We start from the raw sequence: 15,107 nt of genomic DNA, 5'->3' as shown, positions 1-15,107 counted from the left end.
AGTCTGTTCACTTTCTCCTTTCCTCTGGTGTTTCAGAAGGGAAGGAAGTTAAAATACAAAAGATGATTTTATACTGTTTGTAGTACTATCTAAAGAATTTTTAAAGGAGGAATTTAAAAATCAGAGATTATGGGTATGGATTGCACTTACTCCCATTATCCATTCCAAGCAACTACAAGGCTAATCAAGACCTTGGAAACAGAGCTCTTTGGAAGCAACTGCCAGGTCTGAGAGGCTCCTCTCCACTAAGGCACTGGTCCCTGCAGCTCTGAGGATGGCTTAACTGTGGAACTGTCATTCAGTGTTGCCTCAGCACAGAGCCAGCGAGAGTGATGCTCACGGTCCACGCCTCAAGTTCAGGAGTAGCTCACACTTGTATCGCAATATTCTGCTCATGGTCAAATCAGATAGAACTTGACAAAAAGGATTTTAAACTTTGTGTGCACGTGTGATCCAGAATCAGTAATATAATCTTGATAAGGAGGAAATTTTAAACCTTGAGGAAAACTAAAATCTTACTCTTTTGTTTCAAGGGTATTTTTTTTTTTTTTTTTGTCTTGTACCAGTTCAAGAATTTGAAATTTATGTGTGCCAAGTTAACTAGTGAAAAACTCTAAGAAACTGAGTATTGTAAGGAAACAAGCTATAGAGTGGATTGAGAGCTCTGTAAAGCTATAGGTAAATGGCACATGTGATTTTAATCATAGGTGATGATTATAGAGAAAGCGCTTTTTAAATTGTAAATCATACAGATATCCAGTATCCTTCTTCAGCAAAAAATATTTTTAAAACAATAAGACAAAATTATGGTGATGGAGAACAGACAAGTGGTTGTGTGGGGGAGAGGGTGTGACTATAGCTCAAGGATTTTATTGGGGTGATACAAGTATTCTACACACTGAGGGTGGTGGTGGCTATATAAGTCTACGCCTGTGTTAAAATTCACTGAATTACCTCTAAATAAAAACTATCAGTATTACTGTTCGTTCATCTTCAAATGTTACACATATTCAGAAAATATTTAATACTGAAATATTATATAAAATATGTATAACTTTATAAATACATAATTTGTTTGTATATAATTGTTGTCATAGTTGTTGTTCATCACTTTTATTGAGTGCCTACCATATACCAAGCTCTTGAGACTCAAAAGTAGTTCCTGGAGCACCTGGATGGCTCAGTTGGTTAAGCACCTGACTCTTGACTTCAGCTCAGGTCATGATCTCATGGTTTGTGGAACGAGCCCTGCATCTGGCTCTGCGCTCACAGTGCAGAGCCTGCTTGAAACTGACTCCCCTCTCCCCTCTCCCCCTCCTGCCCCCACTCCTGCTTGCACATGCTCTCTCTCTGAAAATAAATAAATGAACTTTAAAAAAAAGTTCCATGAGGTTGCAGACCACATTACCCCTTAGATTTATTTAGAGGCCTTTAATGAGTCAGAATGGAAAACAGTGTCAAAATCTGCCTGACCATGTGATAATTCATATTTTCTGATTTCTGACCGGTTTGGTCTCTTATTTTAGCATCTTAAATTGCCTTATAAAAAAACATTTCTGTGATCATTTGCTTTGGAATGTATATAAGCATCCTGAAGTGCAGTGTTTAGGTTGTTTGTTTGTTTGTTTGTTTGTTTTTGAGAGAGAGAGAAGGAGAGGGAGAATCTTACACAGGTTCCATGTGTGTGTTCTATCTCAGGACCGACCGTGAGATCATGATCTGAGCCAAAATCAAGAGTTGGACGCTTAGCCGACTGAGCCACCCAGGCGCCCCAGTGTTTAGGATTTTTAAGTAGTTACCAGAACTATTAAATTTCCCAAATCTAGTATCAGTGCTTGCAGTATTCTTGTGGATTGGTGTTTGATACTTCAGTGCTTGTGGAGGTTGATAAAGAGTAAGTTCAGAAAAAGAAGTTAGATCTGAAATCACATAAATTGCTTGCCCGGCTTATTGTAGAAGAGTAAATGCCTATTTTTATATACTAGGTATTAAGAGTATTGACGAAGTAGCAAGTGTGTGTGTTTGACTTTTCCTGAGATTAAGTCTTGATTTCTGCAGAAGAATGACTTGTTAACCTGATTTTGAAAGGTGATTTTGAAAGACTTTCAAAGAGCCTAATCTCTTTTTAAATCTGTTACAGAAAATTAGGGAGTCTTAATCATGATAATGACGGGAGTAGAGATAGTAAGTATTAGTCCACATCAATCTCATAGCTGCTTTTATGATTATATCCTTCAGTCTCACCTAAATCAGTGCTTCCTGATGAGAAAGCAGGCAGCACAGACATTTCTCCTCTACTACTTTTGAACAAAAACTATTTAGAAATGCTCGTTAGCTGGTTAATACCTAAACCAGATTATTTCAGTCCATATAAAATGACTTTTAGCTATATATTCTGAAGAGAAACTGTTTTATGCTAATGTCCTTAAATGAAAGAGTCCACTTCTGTAAACACCAATCCATAAGAATACTGCAAGCATGATGATTCTCCCCGTACAAATATTATGTGAAATGAGATGATAAAAGCTTCAGGTGCCACTGCTTTGACTAGAGTAATATAGGGCAGTCATCACCTGAATCATCACCACATCGATTCATCTCAACACTGGCAAACCCAAAGTCCTTCTGATGACAAATGGTATGGAAATTACCTTGAAGTCTTGGGGCACCTGGGTGACTCATTCGGTTAAGCGTCAGACTTCAGCAGGTCATGATCTCAGCAGGTCATGATCTCATGGTCCAATCCATGGGTTCGATCCCCACGTCGGGCTCTGTGCTGACAGAGCCTGGAGCCTGCTTCAGATTCTGTGTCTCCCTCTCTGTCTGCCCCTCCCCTGTTTACGCTCGTTCGCTCGCTCGCTCGCTCTCTCTCTCTCTCTCAAAAATAAACATTAAAAAAAATTACCTGAAGTCTGTCAGCCCCCTCTGTGGTCTGAGGTTCTCTGTAATCCCACTAACTTTTGGTGACTCTGCTTTCGTGGAGCCCTTTATTCGTGTGTCCAGACACACATGATACTATTTATAGGTTTTGCTGAGGGTTTTAAATTTACCAAGCTGCTGACCCAAAAAGGGATACCTCTCAAAACAGCAAGCAATGTTCTTTATACTCTCGTCTACTCTTCCCAGGCATTGCATAGAACAGAAAAATACCTATTTTCTAGTAGTATGTCACTAAAAAAGAAAAAGTTGGCATGATAGAAGGTGACATTCTTTTCAAGATACACTGATTTACACAGCCATCTGAAACACAGACTTGAGAACAAGTCAGCAGAATTTTCTTCATCGTACCTTTACAGGCAGGGGCCGGGGCCAGGGCCAGGCTTACTAGACTCGCTGACAGCAGAATGGGGTAAGCAGTTGTCTGTAAGATAGCTGCAAAGTACGTTTCACTGCAACATTTCCTCTAGACTGTGGGGCCGATAGAAAGCTGCCCATAAGAGGCAACTTTATTTTCCCAGTGACCACCATCAGAAATACATTTCCATCATGAAATTCACCTGACAGCTAAAATTCTGAGTGTCCAGTGAGGTTCCCCAAACCCTAATCAACCCTAACATGTAGACGTTTCCATCACCTTTTGTCATTATTGATATTCCCCAATATATATTTATCCAGGAGTCTCTTTTCCCTGCCAGTTTGCACTGGTTGAACTTCCCGTGACCAAGAGTAGAGTTTTCCCCACCCCCAAAAAAAGAACTTTTGAGCTTTTTTAAAATTTATTTTGATGATAGTTTTTAATATTTATTTTTTATTTTTTTTTTTTTTATTTTTTTTTTTTTAATTTTATTTATTTTTGGGACAGAGAGAGACAGAGCATGAACTGGGGAGGGGCAGAGAGAGAGGGAGACACAGAATCGGAAACGGGCTCCAGGCTCCGAGCCATCAGCCCAGAGCCTGACGCGGGGCTCGAACTCACGGACCGCGAGATCGTGACCTGGCTGAAGTCGGACGCTTAACCGACTGCGCCACCCAGGCGCCCCAATATTTATTTTTTAGAGAGCGGGGGTGGGGCAGAGAGAGAGAGAGAAACAGGATATGAAGTGGGCTCCGCACTGATAGCAGAGCCTGACACAGGGACAAAAAACTCACCAACCATGAAATCATGACCTGAGCCAAAATCAAGAATCAACCGCCTAACCAACTGAGCCACCCAGGCGCCCCCAGTTTATATATTTTTGAGAGAGAGAGAGAGAGAGAGAGGGCGCGCGTGCTCACCCCTGCGAGTGAGGGCAGAGAGACTGGGAGAGAGAGAATCCCAAGCCCATGGGGCTTGAACCCACGAACCGTGAGATCACGACCTGAACCGAAACCAAGAGTTGGATGCTCAACCGACTTAGCCACGCAGGTGCCCCTGAGCTTTTCTTACAATTACTGTTTCTCAGATTCTAGTGTTTGATGTTTGTTTTCTGCTGTTACAGAAAATGTAGCTTTCTAGCCATGGTCTTTAATGTTTTGAAATAGGTTCTTCTCTGACATGGAAATTATCTTTACAGACTTCTCTGCACAATCAGAAATCATCTTGTAGGCAGTGATAATTTGGTAGTAGAATTTTTTTGAATGAATGTTTCTCAATTAAAGCCTGTTCTTTGAAGTTAATTTAAAGTGAAGACAGTTATAAATGTGGTTGTTTTAGGGCAAGGCATGAAGTATGGTTTTTAAAAAAATTTTTTTTAATGTTTATTTTTGAGAGAGAAAGAGACAAGAGTGTGAGCTGGGGGAGGGGCAAAGAGAGAAGGAGACACAGAATCTGAAACAGGCTCCAGGCTCTGAGCTGTCAGCACAGAGCCCGATGCGGCGTTTGAACCCATGAACCGTAAGATCATGACCTGAGCCGAAGTCAGACGCTCAACCGACTGAGCCACCCAGGTGCCCTGGCATGAAGTGTGTTTTCAGGCTTTTATATACTAAGAAGCGTTAATAGTAAGAAGACGTTTCAGTGTGTTCTTGAACTAAATCTAGAGTTTTATCTACTTTCAGTTTCATCTGGCAAATTAACCTTTTAAATTTGGGAAATCTTGAGAGAATTTGACCAATAGGTGGTATCACGCATTAGCTAAAAGCTGATGAATCTTGTGCACACACATTTACTGTTCAGGGATTGTTAAACCAGGTTCACAGTGTGGATCCACTGACCAGCTCAGGGACTAGAAGAGTCTTGAACAGATGTCTAGTTCAGCCCCCTCATCTAATACACTTGGTACTAATCTGTGATTAGAAAATGTTCAGTGCCAAAAATCTAGCAATTGATTTGTTTTCTTGTTTTAAAATGCTAGATGCTGGTACTTAGTCCACATAGGGCTTAGCTATTTACAGATGCTTTATCTTAGAACTGAGCACTGCTTAAGAATTTACAGGTTGCATGTTGCTTTTCAAGAACGTTTTGGCTTGGTTTGGTGTCATTGTCTTTGTCCCTGACCCTACTGGTTGTGGAAGATAAAGCGACACAAAGATTATATCGATACTAAGTTGAAAGTAATTCTAGACAAGTGGCTAAGATTAATAATTTACTACTCTTAACATTTTTGGTTAATTTTAAATGTAAATTAACCCAAAGTGAAGATTGTTGGTAAAGCCATTTGGGAGAGTCTTGAGTCTCTCAAGCAGCATGGAATGAGGGAAAGTTATCACTTCTCTTAATTTTGGCTTGGAAAAGTGCTAAGGAGGAGGTAAGATTATGAAGAGTTACTTGAATGAAAGAATGGAGAAAAAGAGAGGCAAACTAGAATACTTGAGGGCATGTTCCTGTGATGTGACAGATTGTGGCAGTGTTCTTTTGGGGGTAGGAGTGATACTCGTTATCTGAAACAGTCAGAAGGGATGCATTCTGCTTCAAATGTGGAACTCACAGCACAGCTGGCGACGCTTGGTTGCCATGACTGGGAAGAGGGTATTGCTCAGCTTAACTGGAGAGGAATAGGAACAAAGGAAGACAGACTCTGGGGACACGCCATCCCGTGAGTTGTGCCCAATGCTGTGGGACTTATAATTAGACTTGATCCATCAGAGTAGGGAGCCTAGTGACTGTAAGGCAGGAAATGATGCAAAGTGAATTGTTTACAGTGGCAGTGAAGAGTAAGTGGGAAGGACAGAAAGTGAAGAAGGACGCACATCAAACTAGGGAAGTGTGACCGAGGTGTGCTGTAACAACAAAGGGTGGTACACAGAATGGCCGTGGATGGAGTGCACGTGATGAAACACTGATAAATTGAAAACGAATCTAGAGTTTCTTGTATGGAAGATTAGAGATAGAATGACAATGTCCCTGAGCAGTTCTGTCTTGTCCATGTTTGGTTGTGACTCAGGTGGGGTAGGATCAGCATAAGAGGAGTGACAAAGCAATGAGTGGATGCTTAGACCCTGTGGCCTGTAAAGGCTTCTCCCAGTTTAGGGTTAAGGGACTGTATGGTAAATTGAAAAATTCTGGAACGGACCAGTCACCTGCATGTGTCACAGAGGCATATACATTTAACCTTGGGAACCTGCCCCTTTGGTTATCATCAGTCAGCCCTCTGACCTTTACTGCCACACACTTGTCCCTGGTCTGTCCATTAGGCTTTCATCTCTTCCTTTGTTCCCTTGGTGCACTTTGCACCCCACGTTTGCACTTGTACGTTCCTGAACAGATCGCTTGCTACCCTACTGCCCTCACCCCTTCCTCTGCCCCAGGGGCTTCCCACCCTCCGCTGACCACTGTTGTTCCTCAGGCCAGCTGAGCTTATCCCCGCCAGTGCCCTGTTTATCGACTCACAGCACAGCCAACTATTTGTTTCTGGAGATCATTATAATGGGAAACCCTGTTTAAAAAAAATGCATATGGGTTGATTATATCATGGGCCTTGGTTCTGTTCTTAGAAATTTATAAAAAAATAAAGGAGACCCTAGTAAAACAAGCACATCCTAGATTATCGTAAAATCAGAAATTATGTTCGACCACATCTCTCCAAAATGCATACTGCAGTACACAGCGTGGAGATCACCGAGTGCTTGATAACAGTATGACAGAGGAAGAATAAAGATAGTTTGTTCTTTTTCCCAGTGTTAGCACTGTCTTCCAGGGTTAGGAATGGTTTTTCTCCTCTTTTGTTTGTGCAACACCATTCCCATGGTAGGAACTCCCCAAACATGAGTTGAGTTGACATGTCCAGGGTCTGCCAAACTGCTGTATTTGCCCACTTAGCTACATGTCCTGACAGTTTACCACCAATTCTATTAAAATGATACACATCTGTAATCTGGCCTCACTTTTCTAACTTTCCTTGGAGTAATTTTAAAGTAGATGGAACATAATTTTTCATTCATTCTGAAAATATTTATTGAACATCTACCCTGGTAAGTGCTGGGGCTTCACAGAAAGAACAAGCCATGGTTTTGGTCAACCAGGAGTACCAAATTTAAGGAATAAATTTGCTTGTATATAAATAATCACACTGTTACAGAATGGGTGAGCAAGTTGAGAGAGATTTCAGAGTTCTGTGGTGTCAAAAAGAAAAAAATAAAACCCTACTTAATCTGATAGATCAGGAAAGACTCCCTGAAAGAGAGTTTTCTGACCTAAGAATGAGGATAGGGGCACCTGGGTGGCTTAGTCGGTTGGGCGACTGACTTCGCCCCAGGTCATGATTTCATAGTTCATGAGTTTGAGCCCCGCGTCGGGCTCTGTGCTGACAGCTTGAAGCCTGGAGCCTGTTTGAGATTCTGTGTCTCCTCTTTCTGCCCCTCCCCCGCTCATGCTCTGTCTCTCAATAAAATGTTGAAGAAAAAATTTTTTTTTTAATTAAAAGAATGAGGATAGATTTTCTAGGTAAAGGAGCTTGAGACAGGGCCTTCTGTGGAGAACAGGAAGGAACACAGTGGTGTTGAGAGGTGTGATCGGTGCACACTGAGGGCGGGGGGGCCGCACAGTGGAGAGCAAGCACCCTCCTGTGCTTCCCTGTCAGTGCCTGGCCGCGTTGTCGGACTCTCATCCCACTATCCTCCCACTACCGTGAGGACCCACTGGAATTGTGTAAGCAGCTACGGGACCTAATCAGACCTGTGTTTGAGAAGAATGGAGGAGGAGAGCTGAAGACAGGGAGAGACCATTCATCTGCCAGACCTGTTCTAGAGTCCCGTGGTACAGCAGGGAACCATGCCCTCAAGGACCTGACATTTTAGTTGAGAGAGAATGAAAAAAAAATTATATATATACACATGTATGTATGTATGTATATGTGTGTGTGCGCATATATATGTATACATACATACATACATACACACACGCACACATACGGCATATGTCAGATTTTGAGAGGTACAAGAGAAAAAGGCCAGGATAGAAGAATGAATTGCTGAGTAAATAAAAGGGGGCTTAATCTTGGGTATGGGCAGATGCTAAAGTCAGGAGCAAGGAGGAAGTATCCTCAGGGGTGGGGGAGACAGGAAACAGAGCTAAGAAGTCCTAAACCAGGCCTGGCTTAGAGCTTTATCATTCAAAAAAAAATTTTTTTTAAGAGAGCACATGCACATGGGTGAGTGGCAGAGGGAGGGAATCTTAAGCAGGCTCCATGCTCAGCACTGAGATCGACACGGGGCAATATCCTACAACCCTTGGCTCATGACCTGAGCTGAAATTAAGAGTTGGACACTCGGGGTGCCTGGGTGGCGTAGTCGGTTGGGCGACCGACTTTGGCCCAGGTCATGATCTCACAGTTCGTGAGTTCGAGCCCCGCGTCGGGCTCTGTGCTGACAGCTCAGAGCCTGGAGCCTGCTTCAGATCTGTGTCTCCCTTTCTCTCTGCCCCCTCCCCTGCTCATGCTCTGTCTCTCCCTCTCTCAAAAATAAGTAAACATTTAAAAAAATTAAAAAAAAAAAAAAAGAATTAGAAGCTTGACTGACTGAACCATCCAGGTACCCCAGAGCTTTATTATTCAAAACAGTCTCCTGGGTCTTACACAGTTGAGCACTATCCAAGAGCATGAGAAAAGGGATGTCCCCGAAAACCAGCCCGTCAGAATGGGCTAAAGTGGGCACTTTGCACAAGTAGGGTGTAAATGTCTTGGAGCTTAAACTGGGCTGCTTGACTTTTGAGGGGACTTAGAGACTGTTAGGTTTATAAGCAGAATAGCTTGTGGAAAGAGGATGAGTCTACTCCACACTGACCAGTGTCTGTGGCCTCCTCCCCAGCCCTGGCCATGGGTCTCTGTGTCGCCATGATCGCCTTTGTCCGCCTGCCCAGCCTCAAGGTCTCCTGCCTGCTTCTCTCAGGGCTTCTAATCTATGATGTCTTTTGGGTAAGTGTCTGTTTCCCTGAAGCCACTGCTCTCTTTTGTGTTTAATTGGAGTACGTGTGTGTCTCTTGGGGTGGGGGGAGAGCAGGCAGGCAAAGTTCTCTGCCCTGGGAGCAAAGATTTTCTTTCACCTCCAAAACATGCAGTCAAAAAAGCTTGATGATGTAGTATTCTGAGACTTTGCTGTTAAGAACGAGGAGGGCTGATGCTGAGATCAGGTTGCTTCTAGCTCCCTCTGTTGAAGACGTCTCTCCATTCGGCAGGTGTTTTTCTCCGCCTACATCTTCAATAGCAATGTCATGGTGAAGGTGGCCACACAACCGGCTGACAATCCCCTTGACGTTCTATCCCGGAAGCTCCACCTGGGGCCCAATGTTGGGCGTGATGTTCCTCGCCTGTCTCTGCCTGGAAAACTGGTCTTTCCCAGGTAGGACTAGCATGTTGGGCCTCGTCTTGTGATGGTTAATACACTGTCTTCTCCCTGTGCCTCTGTGCTCCTTGATTGGTCTTTGTCATCAGCATTCTTATCCTAGACTGGAAAAGGGTTGTGAGTCATCTGTCCATTATACAAATGAGAAAGAGAATATTGATTTGACTTGCAAAGATTTGTAACTAAATGATACAGGTGCTACTTTTTATTATTGATTAACGTTCTCAAATAACCATATGTTACTACTGTTACCATATTTTGGAGTTGGCTGGAGGGAATTCACAGGAGAATCTGGATCCTTTTTTCTTCTAAGATGTTTGTAAAAATATGTCCTAATGCTAAAATTATACAGTGGCTGGTAATATAATCTTGGAAAAAATTGTGCTGCTTTAATATCCGTGTCTGGTAGTAGTCAGGTGCTTGTTTGAAGTCACAGCAGTGAATGTGTGACAAATACTGAATTGCTTGACATTTCTAGAGGAGACAGTACTTAAACAGACGACTTTAGCAGTCACTTTAGAGGTGCTCTCTTAAAGCAGTGAGGGAGCCTGGTTAAAGACATTCGTCGTCAGTACTCTTCTGGCTTGTAATCTCTAAACTCTTACAAACTAGTGCTGTCCCACCGCTAGAGATTGCCTCCCATTCAGGTAAGTCCAACTTCTTAAAAAAAGCTGACAAATGACTCTGCACAGGAGGAGAAATGGGATTGTTGAGGGTGGCATCCCTGACCTGTGCCACTGCATTCCAGCTCCACCGGCAGTCACTTCTCTATGTTGGGCATTGGGGACATCGTGATGCCTGGACTCCTGTTGTGCTTTGTCCTTCGTTACGACAACTACAAAAAACAAGCCAACGGTGACTCCTGCGGTGCCTCTGGACCCGCCAATATCTCTGGACGCATGCAGAAGGTCTCCTACTTTCACTGCACCCTCATTGGATACTTTGTAGGTAAGACAGTGGGAGAGGCACGTGATCCACTAACTGTCCTCCAACCCGTGGAGTTAAATCAGGTCTTCTAGCTGTAGACGCTGGATGGAAGGAGTGCAGTAACTGTGGTTGCTACTACAGACAACCACGAAGGGCAAGTAACAGTGGCCTGTGAGATGACAGGTGCTGTCCTTACTGGTCAGCCCGATCCAGCAGTAATCTCTGAAGAACATTGGAAGAAGAGTATGGTCAGTTCTACCACACAGTGATCGTGGATCAGTCTGTGTGCCTAATTAAATCTTCAGCTTGAAGTTAATCCATGTCTTGCTTAATTTCCCATTTTTTTAAACAGGTATTTCCCTTCATTTGTTCTAATATGTTTATCACCTCTAATCTCAGACTCTCACTAGGCTAGTTTTTCTCTAGGCAGCTCACTTACGGACCAACAGTAAGAGACCTGTGTGATTGGGCTAGGAATAGCGGTAACCTGTCTGCACCTACAATGGCTACAGCATAGTGGTTCATTTCAGTACAAAAACTCAGAGACAGGCATGGCAAGTGGTGTTAGCCCCACTGAACAGTAGAGGAGGCTGAGGCTCAGAGAGGTGAAGTGCCGTGGCCAGGGTTACACAGTTTTTGTAAGTAGCAGAGTTGGAACCTGGACCCAGGTCTTTTGCCTCCGAGTCTGGCATCACATACCACACAAGACTGAGGAAGACCAGGCACGCTCAGTGTGGAAGTGAGGGCTTGAACCAGGAACCTGAGCACAGAAAGGGGCTTGGGCCACTCACGCGTCCTTGCAATGCTAGCATTTTTAAAGCTGTAGTGTTCCACGCTTCTTTAACTGCTAGGGCTGGGCATTTCATACCCTGCCTATTGGACAGAATGTGTCACAGTAGAGCTGTCCAGTCTGAAGACCCTGGCAAGCAGCAGCCATATTACAGGTTCTTTTCTCTCGGGGCTGGCCCCTTGGCATTATTCACGAGTGTTTTTCTCTCCTTATAGGTCTGCTCACCGCTACTGTGGCATCTCGCATTCACCGAGCAGCCCAGCCTGCCCTTCTCTATTTGGTGCCATTTACCTTATTGCCACTCCTCACGATGGCCTATTTAAAGGTGAGAGAAGCAGTTAAAAACCTGTGAAAGCAATGACTTGGCATATATTCTCCTTGCCAGAGGTGGTTCTCCTTAAGCCCCAGAGCTCTTGGTCTTGACAGTGGGTTGATGGGTTTTTGCTAACCTGGTATTAGCAACCTCTTCCAGACTATTGCAGCCACTGGCAGAAAATGCTAGTGAGTTAGACTACTCACACCACCTGGTCATGGATGGACTAACTGAAATCCCTAGAGCTCAGCTGCAGAGACTTCCTGTTTCCCTTAAAAGCAGCACCCTATTGTCACTTAACAGCTTTTTTAGTACTCTGCCTTAAAGTCTGGAAATAAGAAATGTATGATTACAGCTAGACTTGGGGCATTACCTTATAATATTTGCATTATCCCCATTTTACAGAGGAGGAGGCAGAGAGGCAAACTAACTCGCCTTTAGCATCTCACTGAGAAATGAGAGAACTTACACCCTTCTTGGCGTAAGGGGCCTAAGAGCTCTTCTAGTGAGTTCTTCAAAGAATGGTCGTTATCTTTCAGTGCATGAAATTGAAATGTTCTTTGATTCTCTGCAGAAGCAGTGTGGTCTGAGATCAAAAAGGACTTGTCGATGTGTGTGGCTCACGTTTAAACCTGTAACTTAGTAAAGTTCCTTCTTTCCCAGGGTGACCTTCGGCGGATGTGGTCTGAGCCATTCCACTCCAAGTCCAGCAGCTCCCGATTCCTGGAAGTATGATGGATCCCAGAGAGTGACCAGAATGGCCATCTTAGTCCTTTTCTGTCAACGCGTGGTTTTGTTTCCTCTTAGAGCTGGCCTGGTACTCAGAGATGTACCTGTTTAAGGAACTGACGTGTGACTGGATTTTGCGTTTGCAGGGAGCTTGTTTGCAGGAGCGAGGTGCTGGAGCCCTGCTTGGTTCTTTCTCTTCCTGCCGTTGTAGAGGCGGAGCCCCTCCTGAAGTGACAGGCCCTCCCCAGCGCTCCTTCCTCCCCCGTTTTTATGAATCTGCACCAGACTGTTACCCGTGGGGGATGGAGATGTGACTGTTTAAAACTGACAACGGCAAGGAGTCGTTCTGTACCTTTTGAACACTAAAAGGATGAAAAATATTAGCAAACCGAAGTTTCTTCAGTGAACCCTCAAGAACTTTGGGACCAGTTTCCTATGGGGGACTCAGTTTCAGAGAACTGAGACAGAAGCTCTTCTGTCGTTCTATTCTTTCCTTTTTTTGGATTTATTAAATATTTTCTGTGGTGTGAAGTGACTTATTAAATCCACAGACATTGAGTGACTTCTTACAACATAAACATAAGAATTTGTTGTAATGAGTTCATGTCCACCCAGATGTTGTGTTGGCAGTGAACGAGGGCACGGTTTTTATACATACACACACACGCACATAGGTATATATGAATAAACAAAAATTAAAACCTGCTAAGATCATGCTGTGTAGCAGACAGGGACTTGCTGTAATTTTTAGCATGTAGAGCAGTTTACTCTGGCTTTCTTGTATATGGATAAGCTGCTGTCTTTCCCTCCACAACTGAACGTGCAGTTAAAAACCAGTATAGTATTTGTACTGATATACTCATGGACTTTAGGGGGCTCTCATTTGGTTTTGATCAGTGTAGCAAATTAGGGATGAAAAGTTAAAACTTTTTGGCCCTTTTTTTTGTTTGTTTTTACAGGCTTCTCCCTTGCAGGGTTTTTAGTAGTTTCTTCTTGAACCAATGCATGTAATATAGCAGCAGGTGTCTTTGTGCTTTCTGATCATAGTAATGTACTACTTGTAAATACATTTTTCTATTTTCTATTTTTTTTTGTATTTTTTTTTTTTTTTTTGGCATTTTGTTTCATTGGTGTGCTGTATTTTCCATGCCCTCACTCCTTTAAGAAAAAAAAAGGAAAAAAGCAACACGATCCTGTCCTTGCTGTTGTGATTATGGTCTTGGTTTACCTGTGGTGACAACTGGGTGTTGGGGACAAATGTCAAATGCCCCGCTGAGCTGGGCCCTACGTTCTAGGAGTTGTGGAAGGAGCGAGCTGCTCTGTCCCCTTAGAATCTGACCGTGTGCTGTGGTCTTTGCTGGAGAGCTGGCATTCTGCTAGTAATTTAAGTGTGATCGTGTCAGCTCGCCTTTGTCTCAGCACCCCCAGCCCGGTAAGAAATTGCCCACTGTACAGGCAGAGAGAATCCTGGCTACCTGACAGCAGAGGTCGGAGAAGGGCCCACGTGTCCTGATTTCTCCCTTTGGCAGGTGACGTGCCTCTGCCTCAACCTGTGTGATGAACTGGTGTGCTGGGCTTCCCGTTGCCAGAAGCCACGGTGGACAGAGCTCGTAGGCCGTGCGCGTCGCAGGGCGTGAGGGCGGGAAGCGATCAGGATGGTGCGTTCTTCTGTTGTGTCTTCAAATCCTGCTGAGGGCTGTTTTGTTTTTTGTGTTCTGTTGTTTTTGTTTTTGTTTTTTTAATAAATGACTCCTTTCTAGCCTTTGTCACCTCATCTTCACTTTTGGTTGTTGGTACCACACAGAGCTCCCGTCACCTCCTACCTGCTGTGCCTGTTCCAGAAGACTGATGGGAAGACCCTGTCTCCAGACAAGGTCACCCGTGGCTCTGGTTCAGTCCTAGAGATGTCAAAGAATTGAAGCTTCCGTTGCCCACAGACTCATAACAGCCTCTGGATTTGGTGAATACCAAAGGTACACTCATGTGCTCGCTGCTCATCAGCTGTATCCTTCCTCAGCCCTCGAGGATGCTAATTAAACAAGGCAGGGGGTGGGGGAACTCTTCCAAAGTGACTAAGTGCTTGTAATGGTTAGAGGTAGTATCCTGGCAGTGATTATCTTTATTTAACTATCTTTTCATGAAAAACCTAAAATCCGGACAATATAATTTTTTGTCATCCTTGCTCCTGTGCAGGTTTAGGGGGAAAAGTACCCACACGGGTCTCCTGAAAGTAATTTGGATTCCAGCTGCTAGTCCTCAAAGCCCTTAAAACTTTGGCACAGGAACCGCAAATATTCCCTTTGTTTTAAATCAACCACAAAAGACACATTAGAATTTCCCCTGGTTCTGGAAATAACAGGACTCTTGGGGGGCAGGGAGCAGCTACAGTTATAGCACATTATTTCAGTTCTTCCTTACAATCTTCTCCCCTCCCCTGCCTCATACAGACTTCTGTCTTCCTCTTATTTTTTCTGTTTTCTTCAGATGCTCTGATTTCTGGTGTTTTCTAAGAAGTCTTGTTTGCATTAGGCAAGGCATGTTGACAAGGTTCTAGCACAGTCCCCCTTTCTTCCTCTGGTCTGGGTCTGAGGTTCTTCCACCTCCAGAGAGACTGCACTTTGAAACTCTCATAGTAACTGTCTTCTAATTTGA

General features: G+C 43.7%; 1 protein-coding gene across 2 annotated transcripts in view; it reads left to right on the top strand.

Annotated features, from left to right (window-relative positions):
• SPPL3 (signal peptide peptidase like 3) overlaps positions 1-14,229 on the top strand; it is a 137,209-nt gene extending 122,980 nt beyond the window's left edge. For both annotated transcript variants that reach the window (XM_042962581.1, XM_042962580.1), the window contains 5 exons: positions 9,163-9,269; positions 9,530-9,693; positions 10,445-10,644; positions 11,629-11,738; positions 12,390-14,229. In XM_042962581.1, coding sequence (XP_042818515.1) covers positions 9,163-9,269; positions 9,530-9,693; positions 10,445-10,644; positions 11,629-11,738; positions 12,390-12,461 — 653 coding nt within the window. In that variant the 3' untranslated portion in view covers positions 12,462-14,229. The remainder of the gene's footprint in view (positions 1-9,162; positions 9,270-9,529; positions 9,694-10,444; positions 10,645-11,628; positions 11,739-12,389) is intronic.
• Positions 14,230-15,107: the final 878 nt, after the last annotated feature.

Source organism: Panthera tigris, chromosome D3, assembly GCF_018350195.1.
Source record: "Panthera tigris isolate Pti1 chromosome D3, P.tigris_Pti1_mat1.1, whole genome shotgun sequence".
Lineage (NCBI taxonomy): Eukaryota > Metazoa > Chordata > Mammalia > Carnivora > Felidae > Panthera > Panthera tigris.
Note: the sequence above shows the minus strand (reverse complement) of the source record. Positions and strands in the feature narration are given on the sequence as shown.